The 15,280-nt window shown below is 42.4% G+C and overlaps 1 protein-coding gene across 1 annotated transcript in view; it reads right to left on the bottom strand.

Moving 5' to 3' along the window:
* NIPAL3 (NIPA like domain containing 3) overlaps nucleotides 1-15,280 on the bottom strand; it is a 66,738-nt gene that overhangs the window by 7,783 nt on the left and 43,675 nt on the right. Inside the window, exons 7-11 of the mRNA XM_049878269.1 lie at nucleotides 14,827-14,923; nucleotides 11,314-11,449; nucleotides 9,242-9,330; nucleotides 7,366-7,429; nucleotides 1,133-1,227 (exon numbers count right to left, since the gene is read on the bottom strand). Coding sequence (XP_049734226.1) covers nucleotides 1,133-1,227; nucleotides 7,366-7,429; nucleotides 9,242-9,330; nucleotides 11,314-11,449; nucleotides 14,827-14,923 — 481 coding nt within the window. The remainder of the gene's footprint in view (nucleotides 1-1,132; nucleotides 1,228-7,365; nucleotides 7,430-9,241; nucleotides 9,331-11,313; nucleotides 11,450-14,826; nucleotides 14,924-15,280) is intronic.

The raw sequence follows: 15,280 nt of genomic DNA, 5'->3' as shown, positions 1-15,280 counted from the left end.
TAAGCAAAAAAGGCATCTGAGCAGCCAGATTAGATGTTTAAAAAGTTCATGCACTAAAGCTCATGCACTTAACTCGTAGGAGACACCTAAGGCCCCCAACTCAGACCTCATTTATTTTGATTTTACACACACTTCTAGCAAGTTGGGCCAGCTAAGAAGATTGACATGGAGCAGTCTGGCAACAGCAAGAATGACAGACAACAGCTTAATAGCAAGAGATGAGGAAATAAAAAGTAGACACATAAACCCTGGGACCATTTAATGTAGGGGCACCTCAGTCAGCCCTGAGAACAACCTGCATCAAATCCGCAGGAATACCATCTAAAAACTGCCCTTAATTAAGCAGTGCCCTATGGCATCCATGTGTTTACATTTTGTTCATTGCATTGCGTTAATGAAGGGTGAGGCATAAATGTCTTGGGAAGAGTTCCACCATATATATTCAAAATAAAAACTAATTTTGGGTTAGTCAAAGTCAGTGGTCAATAGGAACCTACAGAATTTAAGTCAGCAAATCTAGAAGGGGTCAACTCAGTGTCATAACTTTTCTACATCTGAGTCCCTTTTGCCCGGATAGGCACTCTTCAGTTCTCCACAGGCCCCACCATTCCCTATTGGGTGTCACATATTTATATTACTGTCAGGGCTTGAAGGCATTTGAGTTTGGGCCCCTCAGTGTGAGCCCTTAGCTCCCTGGAAACTTAGGCTTTCCAGAACAATCCACTTCCTGTGGAATCCAAGGAGCAGGGTTATAGCATTTGAATTTCATTAAACGAAATCATTCCATTGCAGCTAGATGAATGGGTTTTCCCTTTTGCAGGCATGAAGCCTGGTGCTGCAGAACACAATTATATCCAGGGTGAATCAGAATTTTCCTGAAGAGGCCCTGAAACAGACATGGAAGCTGTCAAGAAGTGCTCAAAGCCAACCAGGTGCCTCAGCAATAGCCCCTCTTCTACACACGGAGATTAAAAAAAAAAAAAAAAAAGACTGAGAGAACAGTCACACCATAACGGCACAGCACACCTTTCCAGTACCAAGCCCAGGCGTTGATTGTCTGCTTTGAAATGGGAAGTAGCAGTCATTCTATATGGATCGGCTGGCCAGCTGGGCACGGGGGTTTGAACTTTACCTGGCATTGCATCCATGGAAATATAGGGTTCGAATGGAATGGCCTTCTTCCTGTTACGTGTGATTAAGAAGACGCCTAGGAATGCAATGAGGCACCTGAGGAACAGAGATTAAGGAGGAAGAGAAACAAGGTCAGGACAATGTCAGGGAGGGACTTTCAAGCCCAGGTGGTGAGGAAGAGGTACAAGGAAGACTTGCAGGCTGCGGAGGAGGGTTCACGGCCAAGCCCACCTGAGAGGCTGCTGGGCCTGAGGTCAGCAGGGAGCAGCCGCAGTAGCTGAGTAACAACAGCCCACGGAGCCCCACAACCCGCAGCTCTGCACAAGCCCTCATCAGAATGAATTAGACTTTCCCCGACAAAACTCTCAAGGTGCTTCTCTTCCACCTGGTCGGTAGTCTCAGAACCCTGCCTTAAAAAATGTTTTGTTTTACTATGGGTGATGGTTGTACAACATGATTAATGTAATTGATATCACTAAACTGTACACCTGAAAAATGCGGAATTGACAGATGCATTATATATATATATATATTTGGCAACTTTAAAAAAAAAAAAAAAAGCCTTAGGGTGCATAGTTCTACTCTGACAGACATGGGGTTGCTATGAGTCCGAGCCGGGTAGATGGCAACTGGTTTTTGGTTCTACTAAAAAAAAAACAAAAATTATTTTTTAATTAAAAATTCTGTATGCCTCAATTCATTTAACATAGAAGTACAGAAAGTAAACATTAGTAAAAATCGGAAAGGCCTGTACTCCCCCAGTCCCAACCCCCAAAGTGGGTGTATTCTGGAATTTTTTTTTTCCCTCTTGTCTCTCCCTAGCTTCTATAAACATGCACACTTTCCAAAAATTGAGATATAATTTACATGCAGTAAAATGCACAAACCCTATAGCTTGGTGAATTTTACCTGTGCATAGCTCAGGTACTCACTACCCAGGTTAAGACAGAATTATTTCTATCCTCCCAGAATGTTTCCTTATGACCAAACCCATGCCAAGCCATTCCCAAAGATAACCACTATCTGACTTCTATCACCACAGATTAGATTTGTCTGTTTTTTAACTTTTTAACTCCCCATTCCCCATTCCTGACATCTCCTGGTAACCACTAATCTTCTTTCGTCTCAATGGATTTACCTATTCTAGATACAAAAAAAAAATTTTTTTTTTAGATATTTCATATAATGAGATCATACAATACTTGTCTTTTTGTGTTTGGCTTATTTTACTCAGCATAAGGTTCATCCATGTAGTAGCATGAATCAGAACTTAACATTTCTTTTCATAGGTAATAATACTCCATTGAATGAATAGATCACGTTTTGTTTATCCATTCATTTCTGGATGGGCTATTTCCACCTTTTGGTTATTTGTTGTCCTTGAACTTTGTGTAAGTTAAATCATATAGTATGTATTCTTTTGTGTCTGGCTTCTTTCACTGATAAAATGTTTAAGATTCATCCATTTTAATACATGTATTAGTAGTTCACTATTTTTAATTGTTGGGTAGAATTCCATTGTTTGAATATACTACAATTTGTTTTTCTATTCTCCTGTTGATGAACATTTGCATCTATTAAAATAAAGTTACTATAAATATTTATGTAAAAGTCATTTTGCCAACAAATGTATTCACTTCTTTAGGGTACATACCCAGAAGTGGTATTGCTGGATCATAAGGTAGACCACACTTAAAATGAAAAGTTTGCAAGTTTTTTTTCCATTTAAGGTATCCTAGACATGCTTCTATGTGAGTACCTCCAGACTGGCCTCAATTTTTCAAAATGGCAGCATGCTACTTCATTATAGGATATGTTGTTGTTGTTAGGTGCTGTCCAGTTGATTCCAACTCATAGTGACCCTATGTACAACAGAATGAAACACACTCATAGCGACGCTATATACAACGGAATGAAACACTGCCCAGTCCTGAACCATCCTCACAGTCATTGTTATGCTTGAGGCCATTGTTGCAGCCACTGTGTCAATGCATCTCATTGAAGGTTTTCCTCTTTTTCGCTGACCCTCTACTTTACCAAGCATGATGTCCTTGTCTAGGGACTGGTCCCTCCAGATAACATGTCCAAAGTATGTGAGAAGTCTTGCCGTCCTTGCTTCTAGTAAGCATTCCAGCTGTACTTCTTCCAAGACAGATTTGCTCATTCTTTTGGCAGTCCATGGTATATTCAATATTCTTTGCCAACACCATAATTGAAAGACATCAGTTCTTCTCTGATCTTCTTTATTCATTGTCCAGCTTTCACATGCATATGAGGCGAATGAAAACACCATGCCTTGGGTCAGGCACACCTTAGTCCTTAAAGTGACATCTTAGCTTTTTAATACTTTTAAGAGGTCTTTTGCAGCAGATTTGTCCAATGCAATACGTTGATTCCTTGACTGCTACTTCCATGGGCATTGACTGTGTACCCAAGTAAAATGAAATCCTTGACAACTTCAATCTTTGTTCATCGTGATGTTGCTTATTAGTCCAGTTGTGAGGATTTTTGTTTTCTTTATGTTGAGGTGTAATCCGTATCGGTCTGTGGTCATCGATTTTCATCAGTAAGTGCTGCAAATCCTCTTCACTTTCAGCAAGCTAGATTGTGTCATCTGCATATCGCAGGTTGTTGATGGGTCTTCCTCCAATTCTGATGCCATGTTCTTCTTCATGTAGTCCAGTTTCTGAGATTATTTGCTCAGCATACAGATTGAATAAGCACAATAAAAGGATACAACTCTGACACACACCTTTCATAACTTTAAGCCACACAGTATCCTCTTGTTCTGTTCGAACAACTGCCTCTTGATCTATGTGTAGGTTCCTTGTGAGCAGAATTAAGTGTTCTGGAATTCCTGTTCTTCACAATGTCATCCAATAATTTGTCATGATCCACATAGTCGAATGCCTTTGCATAGTCAATAAAACACAGGTAAACATCTTTCTGGTATTCTCTGCTTTTAGGCATGATCCATCTGACATCAGCAATGATATTCCCCATTCCACGTCCTCTTCTGTATCCAGCTTGAATTTCTGGCAGTTCCCTGTTGATGTACTGCTGCAACCACTTTTGAGTGATTTTCAGGAAAATTTTACTTGTGTGTGATATTAATGATATTGTTCAATAATTTCTGCATTCTGTTGGATCACCTTTTTTTGGAATGGGTACAAATATTTATCTCTTCCAGTCGGTTGGCCAGGTAGCTGTCTTCCAAATTTCTTGGCATAGATGAGTGGGCGCTTCCAGTGCTGCATCTGTTTGGTGAAACATCTCAATTGGTATTCCATCAATTCCTGGAGCCTTGTTTTTCACCAATGCCTTCAGTGCAGCTTGGACTTCTTCCTTCAGTACCATCGGTTCTTGATCATATGCAACCTCCCGAAGTGGCTGAACGTCAACCAATTCTTTTTGGTACAGTGACTCTGTGTATTCCTTCCATCTTCTTTTGATGCTTCCTGTGTCATTCAATATTTACCCCAGAGAATCCTTCGATATTGCAACTGGAGGCTTGAATTATTTCTTCAGTTCTTTCAGCTTGCGAAATGCTGAGCATGTTCTTCCCTTTTGGTTTTCTATTTCCAGATACTTGCATATTTCGTTATAATACTTTGTCTTCTTGAGCTGCCTTTTGAAATCTTCTGCTCAACTCTTTTACTTTTCCATTTCTTCCTTTCACTTTAGCTACTGTATGTTCAAGAGCAACTTTCGGAGTCTCTTCTGACATCCATTTTGGTCTTTTCTTTCTTTCCTGTCTTTTTAATGGCTTCTTGTTTTCTTCATGTATGATGTCCTTGATGTCATTCCACAACTTGTCTGGTCTTTGGTAATTAGCATTCAATGAGTCATACCTATTCTTGAGATGGTCTCTAAATTCAGGTGGGATATACTCAAGGTCATACTTTGGCTCCTGTGGACTTACTGTAATTATCTTCAACTTCAACTTGAACTTGCATATGAGCAATTGATGGTCTGTTCCACAGTTGGTCCTGGCTCTTGTTCTGACTGATGATATTGAGCTTCTCCATCACCTCTTTCCACAGATGTAGTTGGTTTGATTCCTGTGTATTCCATCTGGCAAGGTCCATGTGTATAGTCGCTGCTTATGTTGTTGAAAAAGGTGTTCGCGATGAGTAAGTTGTTAGTCTTGCAAAATTCTATTGTGTGATCTCCAGCGGCATTTCTATTACCAAGGCCATATTTTCCGACCACTGATCCTTCTTCATCTCCAACTTTTGTATTCCAATTGCCAGTAATTATCAATGCATCTTAATTGCATGTTTGATCAATTTAAGACTGTAGAAGTTGGTAAATATCTTCAGTTTCCTCATCTTTGGCCTTAGTGGTTGGTGTGTAAATTTGAAAAATAGTCATATTAACTAGTCTTCCTTATAGACGTATGGATATTATCCTATCACTGACAGTGTTGTACCTCAGGATAGATCTTGAAATGTTTGTTTTGACAATGAACGTGATAACATTCCTCTTCATCATTCCTGGTCATGGATTGAATTGTGTTCCTCAAAATATCTGTCAACATGGCTAGGCCATGATTCCTGGTACTCTGTAGTTGCTCACCATTTTGTCATCTGATGTGATTTTCCTATGTGTTGTAAATCCTACCACTATGATATTAATGAAGCAGGATTACAAGCAGTTATGTTAATGAGGCAGGACTCAATTTACAAGATTAGTTGTGTTTTAAGTCAATCTCTTTTGAGATATAAAAGAGAGAAGCGAGCAGAGAGATAGGCAAACCTCATACCACCAAGAAACCAGAGCCAGAATAGCACATCCTTTGGACCCAGGTCCCTGGGCTGAGAAGCTCCGTGACCGGGGAAGATTGACTACAAGGACGTTCCCTCACAGCCAACAGAGAAAGCCTTCCCCTGAAGCTGGCACCCTGAATTCGGACTTTTAACCTCTTAGACTGTGACAGAATAAATTTCCCTTTGTTAAAGCCATCCACTTGTGATATTTCTGTTATAGCAGCACTAGATAACTAAGACACCTGGCATAGTAGACCATATGATTGTCTGGCATAGTAGACCATATGATTGCCTGATTCAAAATGGCCAATACCAGTCCATTTCAGCTTACTAATACCCAGGATATCGATGTTTATGTGTTCAATTTCATTTTTGATGACTTTCAGTTTTCCTAGATTCATACTTTGTACATTCTACCTTTTGATTATTAATGGATGTTTGCAGCTGTTTCTTCTCATTTTGAGTCATGCCATATCAGCAGATGAAGGTCTCCAAAGCTTGACTCCATCTACATCATTAAGGTCGACAGTAGTTTGAGGACGTAGCTCTTCCCCAGTCATATTCTGAGTGCCTTCCAATCTGAGGGGCTCATCTTCTGGCACTATATCAGACAATGTTCCCCTGCTATTCGTAAGATTTTCACTGGCCAATTTTTTTAGAAGTAGACTTCCAGGTACTTCTTCCTAGTGTCTTAGTCTGGAAGCTTAGCTGAAACCTTTCCACCAAGGGTGGTGACCCTGCTGGTATTTGAAATACCGATGGCAAAGCTTCCAGTATCACACAAGCCCCCACCGTATGACCGACTGACAGACATGTGGTGGATTATAGGATATACCATAATTTATTTAACCTGTGTCCTACCACTGGGCATTGATTTAGGGTGCTTCCAATTCTTTGCTAATACAAATTTTAAAATACATAACCTCGTAATGTGTTTTTGTGTCACCATTCAAGTATTCTTCCCAAGACAAATGATTAGAAATGGAATTCTGACTCAAAAAGTATGCTCATTTAAACTTTTTACTAATATTCTGTCTGAAGTGCAGTGCGAAATGTCTCCCCACACTAAAGTGCTGTTAACAGAGTGGCAGAGTGCTGGTCTCCTCACCCTCTTGCTAACATGGAATATTACCAATCCTGTTATTTTTTGGAAAATGAGCTGTGAAAAAAGGCATCTCATGCAGCTTCAATATGCATTTCTTTGATCTGAGTTGAGGTTGAAAGTCTTTTCATGAGTCAAAATGTGATATTTCAGAGATGACTAGGAGCCTGAAGCCCAAAAGAGAATGAGATAAAGCCATTCTGGAAGGGATGCTCACTTCTGGAGACAAAGCTCTAAATCCTAGAAGCCCACTTAGCATTAAAGGATCGTCTGAGGGTTTGAAGCAATAATGGGGAAAGAGAGACAGCCTGCCATGGAATCCCATATAGAATGCCCTGGGGCCAGAGGCAGGAGGGCACTCACCCCAGTGCAAACATGCAGATGTGAAGCGCGTCCTCCCCGATGAAGTCCAGGTAAAATACTGCGCCTGCAGCAGCACATAATAGAAAACACAGGTCAGCCGTTTTCAGATCACCCATTTGCCAGTTTGTCTAGGCTTCAGCTACACTCTCTTCCCTGCAGCAGAACCAAAATTATCAAAAATATTATGACTGTGTCTGCTAAAAATATGAGAAGAATGGAATAAAAGCCATGTGAGAGAAGAGATTATTACCTTTTTTTCTTTCCCCTAGGCTCCTTCTTATCTCCACCTTTCTTTTTAAAATTTTTTAAACCTTTTGTTTTGAAATAACTTTAGACTCACAAAAATAATAAAGAGTTCTAATGTGCCCTTCACCCAGCTTCCTCCAATGACAATGTTAAAACCAGGAAATTGACCGTGGAACAATATTCTTAACTAAACTACAGATCTTATTCACCGGATTTTATCAGCACTCATTTTTCCTTATCCTTCTTAAGATGGATAAATAAGTCTTCATGTTAAAGTGGTTAGCTTTCTAACTTCAGGTGGCCAGCAGACAGTAAGCCTGCAGGTCCATTCCCATGATGTAGAGTGACATGGGCCTGCCACTCACTCCCTGCAGCCAGCCTCTCTCTGGATCATTTCACCTTCATGGGCCTCACGCTCTTGCCTAAGCTCCTGATTCCCTGCCTTAACTTCTGTTTCTGATTCCAGTGTGGTACTTGCTATTCCTTTTAAACTTGAATGGCTTTCACTCTTCTTGGCCATGGCTTTTGACCATGACTTAAATCTCAGCATTAGGTTAGCTTCTGGCTGCTCTGGGTCATTGTGCCACCCGACCCCTGGTACTGTTCACAGTGCTGGCCCTGGAAAAACTGTGTGGCCTGCTTGTTGCTACTTCTGTGAATGGGACCTGGGCATCACTTGTCTAAGTACAGTGTAAAGCATATGGCTTTACAGCCAGGCCTTCTTCAAAGGGAGGCACACTGGTTCTCATCAGCTTTTTACTCTGAAGATTTAGTCATCATTACCAAAAAAAAAAAAAAAAAAAATCAAAAAAACAACAGGAGGTCCTGGACAGAGCAGGAAAAAAATGTAGACCAAAATTTGAATTCACACACACACACAAAAGACCAGATTTGCTGGTCTGACAGAGACTGGAGAAATCCTGAGTATGGCCTCCACACACTTTTTTAACTCATTCCTGGGGTTCATCCTTCAGCCAAAGATTAGACAGGTCTATAGGGCCAACAATAACACACATGAGGGATGTGCTAAGAAAAATTTTTAAAAATTAAGAAAAACAAAACGGAAAAACTCTTTAATATGCCTTCAACCTCAAAGCCACCTCAGAAAAAAATTTTAAAAATTTAGGAGTGAAATAAAAGAAAAGAGGAATAGGATGAAAAATGATTGCTTTTTGAGGGCCTGTTTTGTTGCAGATGCTTCATGCAGTCACGATCTCTGATGATATGTAGAAGAGATTCATAGCCACTTGGCTAGAGGCAACTGTGTAGCTAGCAGATAGTGCCAAAAATTGTTAAAGAAACCTTGCCCAGGACCTACAAGTGATACGGAGTAGGGGACATTAGGATTGTACTTATAGCAATACCAGAAAGTAAGTATTATTAATCTCATTTTATGAATGTGGACTTGAGGCTCAGAGAGGTTAAGTGGTTTTCCCAGAGCCTCACAACTAGTAAGTATCAGTGCTGGGATGCAAACCCAGGTCTGTGTGGTTCTAAAGCCTGCACTTTCTCCATGAAACCACAGGCAGAGCAAGTCAGCAGAACTGGCCTACTGACCTCCCCTTCATACTTGGCTAACGTCCCTGATGGTAACGTAGAAAACAGAGATCTAGCAATTGGCCACTCTTACCTGCTGTGATAGCAACAGTTGTGGATAGAATGTAGCCCACGCTGGCGATCAAAGAGGAGTCATACATCTGTGAGGCTTGACTTAAAAACCTTCAATACAAGAGTGCTCAGGTCAGTGGACTGTAGGGGATGTCAGAAAGGTGAAAATGATGACGGGAGACTTTGGTTTGAAATATGAAGATGCACATGAAGGAATGTTGCTTGGATTTATAAAAGCGCCACCCTCATTACAGGGCACCATGTACTTCTGGGCCTGGGACCCACACTGCTTCCATTTTTCCCCTAGATGCACAGCCTGAGGTGTATTCCCATCCCCAGCAGCCATGCCTTCCTGGTCTCACACCTTTGGCCACATGGTCTTATCCCCTGAAATGCCCTTTTCTTCCCTGAATCCCTACTCCACTAAAGAGCCATGCCTGGTCTCTTACACACACAAAGAAACTCTTCTAGCACATAACACATTATGCCTAGTGCTGTCATTTTTTTTTTTAAAACAAAGTTTCTTCTTAATTAAAAAGATAACGTGATTACAATAATAAATATACAAAAAAAAAAGAGAGAGAAGATCAGTCATTCCTAATCTCTGTATCTAGAGATAAACACTGCCATCTTTTAGGAATGTATTCTTTGTTTTGTCTTTGAGTAGCATTTTAATTATTATTGTATAGTTGCTTACACCATAACAACCTTGACAGCCAGGACTTAACTACTGAATTGTAATCGTCTGTTTGGTTGCTCCACACCCTCCGCCCCACCTCCCCCCCACCCCCACATCACTACTACCAGGGCTGGGGTGCCTCGAGGGCAGTGACTACTGCTGATCATCTCTGTGTCCTGAGGGCCCAGCATGCAGTAGGTCTTCAGTGAATGTGTGCTGAATGGGTGAAGGAGAAGCTCCCAGGAATTGGGCAGGGGCATCTGGTCATCTTTGTAAACCTTGCAGTGCTTGGCCCAGAGCCTTGACTTACCACGGGCTGGGTGGAGATGACTGGAATTGTTGTAGTATGACTAAAAACATTATCATCGGAATAACAATACTAATAACAATGATCATAAAAGAAGCTAATTATTTCCTGAAGGTTATCCTGGGGACTGGGCTGAGAGCTTTACATGGCTCCACTTAGGCAGGGACTGCTATTATCTTTGTAGATGAAGATTCGAGTCTTAGAGAAGGAGACAGTGGAGCACAGTGGTGAGGGGCGTTGGCTGGGAGGCAGATGCCTGGTTCACATCTCAGCTCTGCCACCAGCTAGGCTCTTAACTTCTCTGCCTCAGTTCCTCATATGCAAAATAAGGATAAGATATCTGCTTCAAAAGGGTGTTGTGAGGATCAAATGAGTCAGGTCCTGCCGCGTGCTGAGAAAAGAGCCTGCCTCATACTGAGTATCCAATCAAGAGCAGTTATGCCTATGTTCCTCAAGGCCACATAGTTGGCTGATGGTGAAGCCAGGCCTGAGTGCAGAGCCTGACCTTCCCAGGGTGAATCGGCAAGTCACCCTCCTGTACCCACGCAGGTATGTCACATACAATATTCACGGAGCACCTGCTCTGCTCCTGGCCCCCTGCTGGACACAGGCCTTGCCTAAGGGAGTTCCAGGCCCAGTGAGGGAGACTGGCTATAATCCCCTTTCCTCTACACAGCTGAACCTCAGTATTGCTACTTTTTACTTAACTCTTACGCTGAGACAGTCACCTCGCTTGTCTACTAGGGAAGACTTGAGGGAGATTGTTGGAGGACAAGAGATGTCAACTCATGGTGAAAGCCTGGCTTCTTCTGAGATGCCTGAAATGGAGGCCCGCCTTCCAGAAGATGGGGAACGAGGCTGCCTCTGATCCTGTATTCTCATGCTTTGAGGCAGAGGGAAAAAACACATCCAATCCAGGCTTCGTCTTTCAAGTGGCACGAGGCCCTGCCTGTCACAATTCAGCAAATTAGCAACTCGCCTCTCCACAGTGGATACCACACCCTGGGGGTACACTCCATCTGCGTGTTCAAAAACAAACGGAACCAGGCCCAGTAAGTGGAAGACACCCACCAAGTGAGGCCCAGCAGGAAAACAATTTGCAACTCACGCGGCTTGGTAGATAGCGGTGGCCACCATGCACACAAACATCACGTAGAAGATGGGGTAGTTGAGCTGGAGATTGCCTTGTATTGACAGGACTAGCATCCCGGCCACAGCCTTCACTGTCACTACCGTCATCGAGCCTGCAAACGAGGGCATGTGGAAGCCTCAGGGACATGGAGTGAGTTAGACCCTGAAAGTCAGTTTACAACCCCAAAGAACTTGCTGAAAAAGACAAAGGAACACTGGCAGATTCACCCCTATAACAAAACAGTGAGAAGATGCTGTTTGTACTGGGTCCTTTGTACTTCTCCACAGATCACCCATGATCTGTGCTAATACATCAAAGAAGAGAGGAAAGCAAAGCACTGACAGGTTATTTAGAGAATGTCACTTCTAAACTCTACCAAGAACGGGTGGTAAGTGCGGGCCTCTGAGTCCCAGGGTGCCTAGTACTGTGCTTGGAACACGGTGGGATACAAAACAATCTGTGAATGAATAAATAAACTTCTTGAGTATCACTCTTGTGGCAATCACATGAAAAATGTGTGGCGTATAAAGATCTCAGGTTTTTTCTTTTTTTAATGCTCACGCACTGTGTTTTTAGAAATATTTCTCGAGACCAGAGGTCTCCGAACGTTTTAGAATGCACACCCTTATGCTATGTGCATATATTTCCAATATGTGTGTTTATTTATTTAAAATCCTATTCATGTAATACTGTACTTATATGGTGTACATATTATAAAATATAAGCAGTATATATAATTTAAAAGGTAGAGATAAAAATAAATTAAGTTCTGGTGATGGTTGAACAACATGATGAGTGTAATTAATGTCACTGAACTGTACATGTGGAGATTGTAGAAATAGCAAATGTTTTGTGACCTATGTATTTACTACAAAAAAAAAGTTCTTATATTTTCTTCCCCTACTCTCCAGTAGAAAGGGGCCCTGGCGATGCAAATGGTTAAGCACTCAGCTCCTACCTGCAAGTTTGGCAGTTCGAACCCACCCAGCTGCTCCATGGGAGAAAGACCTGGTGATCTGCTTCCATAAAGATTACAGACAAGAAAACCCTAAGTGGCAGTTCTACTCTGTCGCATGGGGTCACTATGAGTCAGAATTGATCCGACGGCCCCCAAAACAATAATTCTCCGGTAGACCACCCTGTTCACCTCACTTTAGAGACACTGTTTTACCCAGTGGTACTGAAATGACTTTTAATTGTAAGTTGTCAACACCCCTGTCAAAATAGGAGTTAAACAACCCCCCAGGAACAGTACAAATTAAATTCCTGTTTTGGCTATATTGCTCTGCTTTCCTTTTTTTTTTTTTTCCAGCTTCCACTTATTTCGCTTTCTCCTGCCAACAGCCCTTCACACACAGTGACTTCCAGGCCCCTCTGTTTAGCTTGGACAACAGCTACTTTTGGCACAGTTTTCAAACACTGGAAGCCACTTAAGGTAAGACTTTCATCAGGCACTCCTTGTTAGTAAGAAGGAGATAGAAGGGAACCAGCCACTGTGTCTCAGCACCTTCTGACCCCCCTACTCACAAAGAGAAGACATTTTAGGACCTTAATCCTCCCATTCCACTCTGAAAATAAAATCACCAAGGAATGAAATACCGATACATGCCTACAACATGGATAAACCACAAAAACTATGCTAAATGAAAGAAGCCAATCACAAAGGACTGTATTATTGTATTATTTCATTCGTGAGAAACATCCAGAATAGGCAAATCTATAGCGACAGAAAGTAGTTTAGTGGTTGCCGGGGGCTTGGAGAAGGAGCCGTGATGGCATAATTGTTAAGCACTCAGCTGCTAACCGAAAGGGCAGCAGTTTGAACTCACAAGCTGTTTTGCAAGAGAAAAGACCTGGTGATCTCCTGTAAAAGTTATAGCCTTGGAAGCCCTGTGTGGCACTTCCACTCTGTCCTACAGGGTGGCTATGACTTGTAATTGACTCAACGGCACACAGCAACAACAGGGGCTTGAGGACAGGAGAGCAGGGGTGGGGAACAGGGAGTGACTGCTCGTGGGGACAAAGCTTCTTTTTGAGGTGATGAAAATGTCCTAAGATCATAACGATGGTTATAATCTTACAACTCTGCAAATATACTAAAAACCAATGAATTGCTTATTTTTAATGGGTGAATTTTATGGTATAAAAATTATATCTCAATACAGCTCTTTGAAGAAAAAAAAAATGATCCAACTATGTCCTATAGTGACACACATCTGTGTGGTTTTATTACCTGCTGCTGGGGTTGAGGTTTGCCCTGGGAAGGACAAGGGAGAAATAACATGCTTTGGGCACTCGTGTTCATGTCATTTAATCCCTCTGTCTGTCACGTGGTGGGGGCAGTGGTAGAATTCTCACCCACCATGCTGGAGACCTAGATTTGATTCTCGGCCAACGCACCTCATGTGTAGCCATCACCCGTCTGTCTGTCAGTGGAGGCCTGTGTGTTTCTCTGATGCTGAACAGGTTTCAGCAGAGCTTCCAGACTAAGATGAACTAGGAAGAAAGGCCTGGTGACCTACTTGCAAAAATCAGCCATTGAAAACCCTAAGGATCAGCAACTGATCGCGGGGATGGTGCAGGACCAGGCAGCGTTTTGTTCCACTGTGCGTGGGGTCACTACAAATCGGGGCTAACTCCACAGCAACTAATAGCAAGAATCCATCCTGTGATTTGGGTATTCCCATATGACTATTTTTATTTTTTATTATTTTTTTAATGACTATTTTTAGAGAGAAGGGCAGTGTAGCTTAAAGAGGAAGTCACCAGCCCAGGCCACAGAATCACTCAGAGTCACGTCTCACTCCAAGTCTACTTCTCCTCTATCCCACTTCTCTTCCAGCAGAACAGGTGTTTCTCACAGCTCTCTTTACTGTATCAAACTATATGCACGGTTACATCCTTGCCTCAGCCAGATTTAGGAGCCATTTCCCCCATGCCACCCATTTCTCTAAAAGGAAAAAAAAAAAAGAGCAAAGTCAAATCTTGCCTTTGAATCCCTAACCTCTGACAAGTTTTGCATGGATCTCTGAAGGGCTCAATTATTGGGAATCGCTCCATCTGACTTCTCTCTCTGAAATAACCTCTTCAGCCACCTCACCCCCTTGCTCTCCTTTATTCTTACCCATTGTAATCGTGACCGCCCAAAATTGTATTAGTTTTGCAGTGGGCTACTTGTTTCCTCCCCTTGGAATGAAGGCTCTCTGAGGGCAGGGGTTTGTCTGTCTTGTTCCTGCTGTACCCGCAGGGCCTAGCACAGTTCCTGGCACTCAGTAGACTCAGTATCTGAGCAAGAATGTGAACAAAGTCAGCAGCATGATACGACTGACGGGAGATGCCTTCAGTCAGCAGGGACCCGGCTCCCTGCATCTGATGGAGAGAGACCAACCTAAGCAGGCCCAATCTCACCACAGCACCATAATGAAACCCACATTTCTTTTTGGTGCCACTTGGTGATGGCAAAACTCAATCATCCAGACCCCCACTTACCAAGTAACGCCACCAAGAGAAGAATCACGACGATGTTGTTGGCATTCTTCTCCTTGTAGAAGTACAGCAGCAAGCAGAACAGAATGATCTCCACGAGCTACAGAAAGCAGTGGGGCGGGGGACGGGGGGCTCAGTGTGGACCAGAGGAGGCAACACTGGGTAGCCCTGGTGGACTGGGCCAGAGCTTATACTGCTGATTTCATCAAAATCATAGCCCCTCAGAGTTGAAAGGGAATTAAAATACCCAGCATTTCCCAAACTGGTAATAGCTATCATATGGAAAATAAAATGCTGAGTGAAACTTTCTAATCCCTGGACAATACTGAGAAGGAATTCACCGTTCACCTCAGGGTAGAGCTTCACATCCACCCTGTCTTGGATGGATAAGACTCATTGGGCTGAGACAGTCTCTTCCTACTTCACTGCTCCAGGGGTACCCTCATTAAAACTGGGT

This window comes from Elephas maximus, chromosome 3 (genome assembly GCF_024166365.1).
Source record: "Elephas maximus indicus isolate mEleMax1 chromosome 3, mEleMax1 primary haplotype, whole genome shotgun sequence".
In the NCBI taxonomy this organism is placed as follows: Eukaryota; Metazoa; Chordata; class Mammalia; order Proboscidea; family Elephantidae; genus Elephas; species Elephas maximus.
This window is presented reverse-complemented; position numbering and strand designations above follow the sequence as displayed.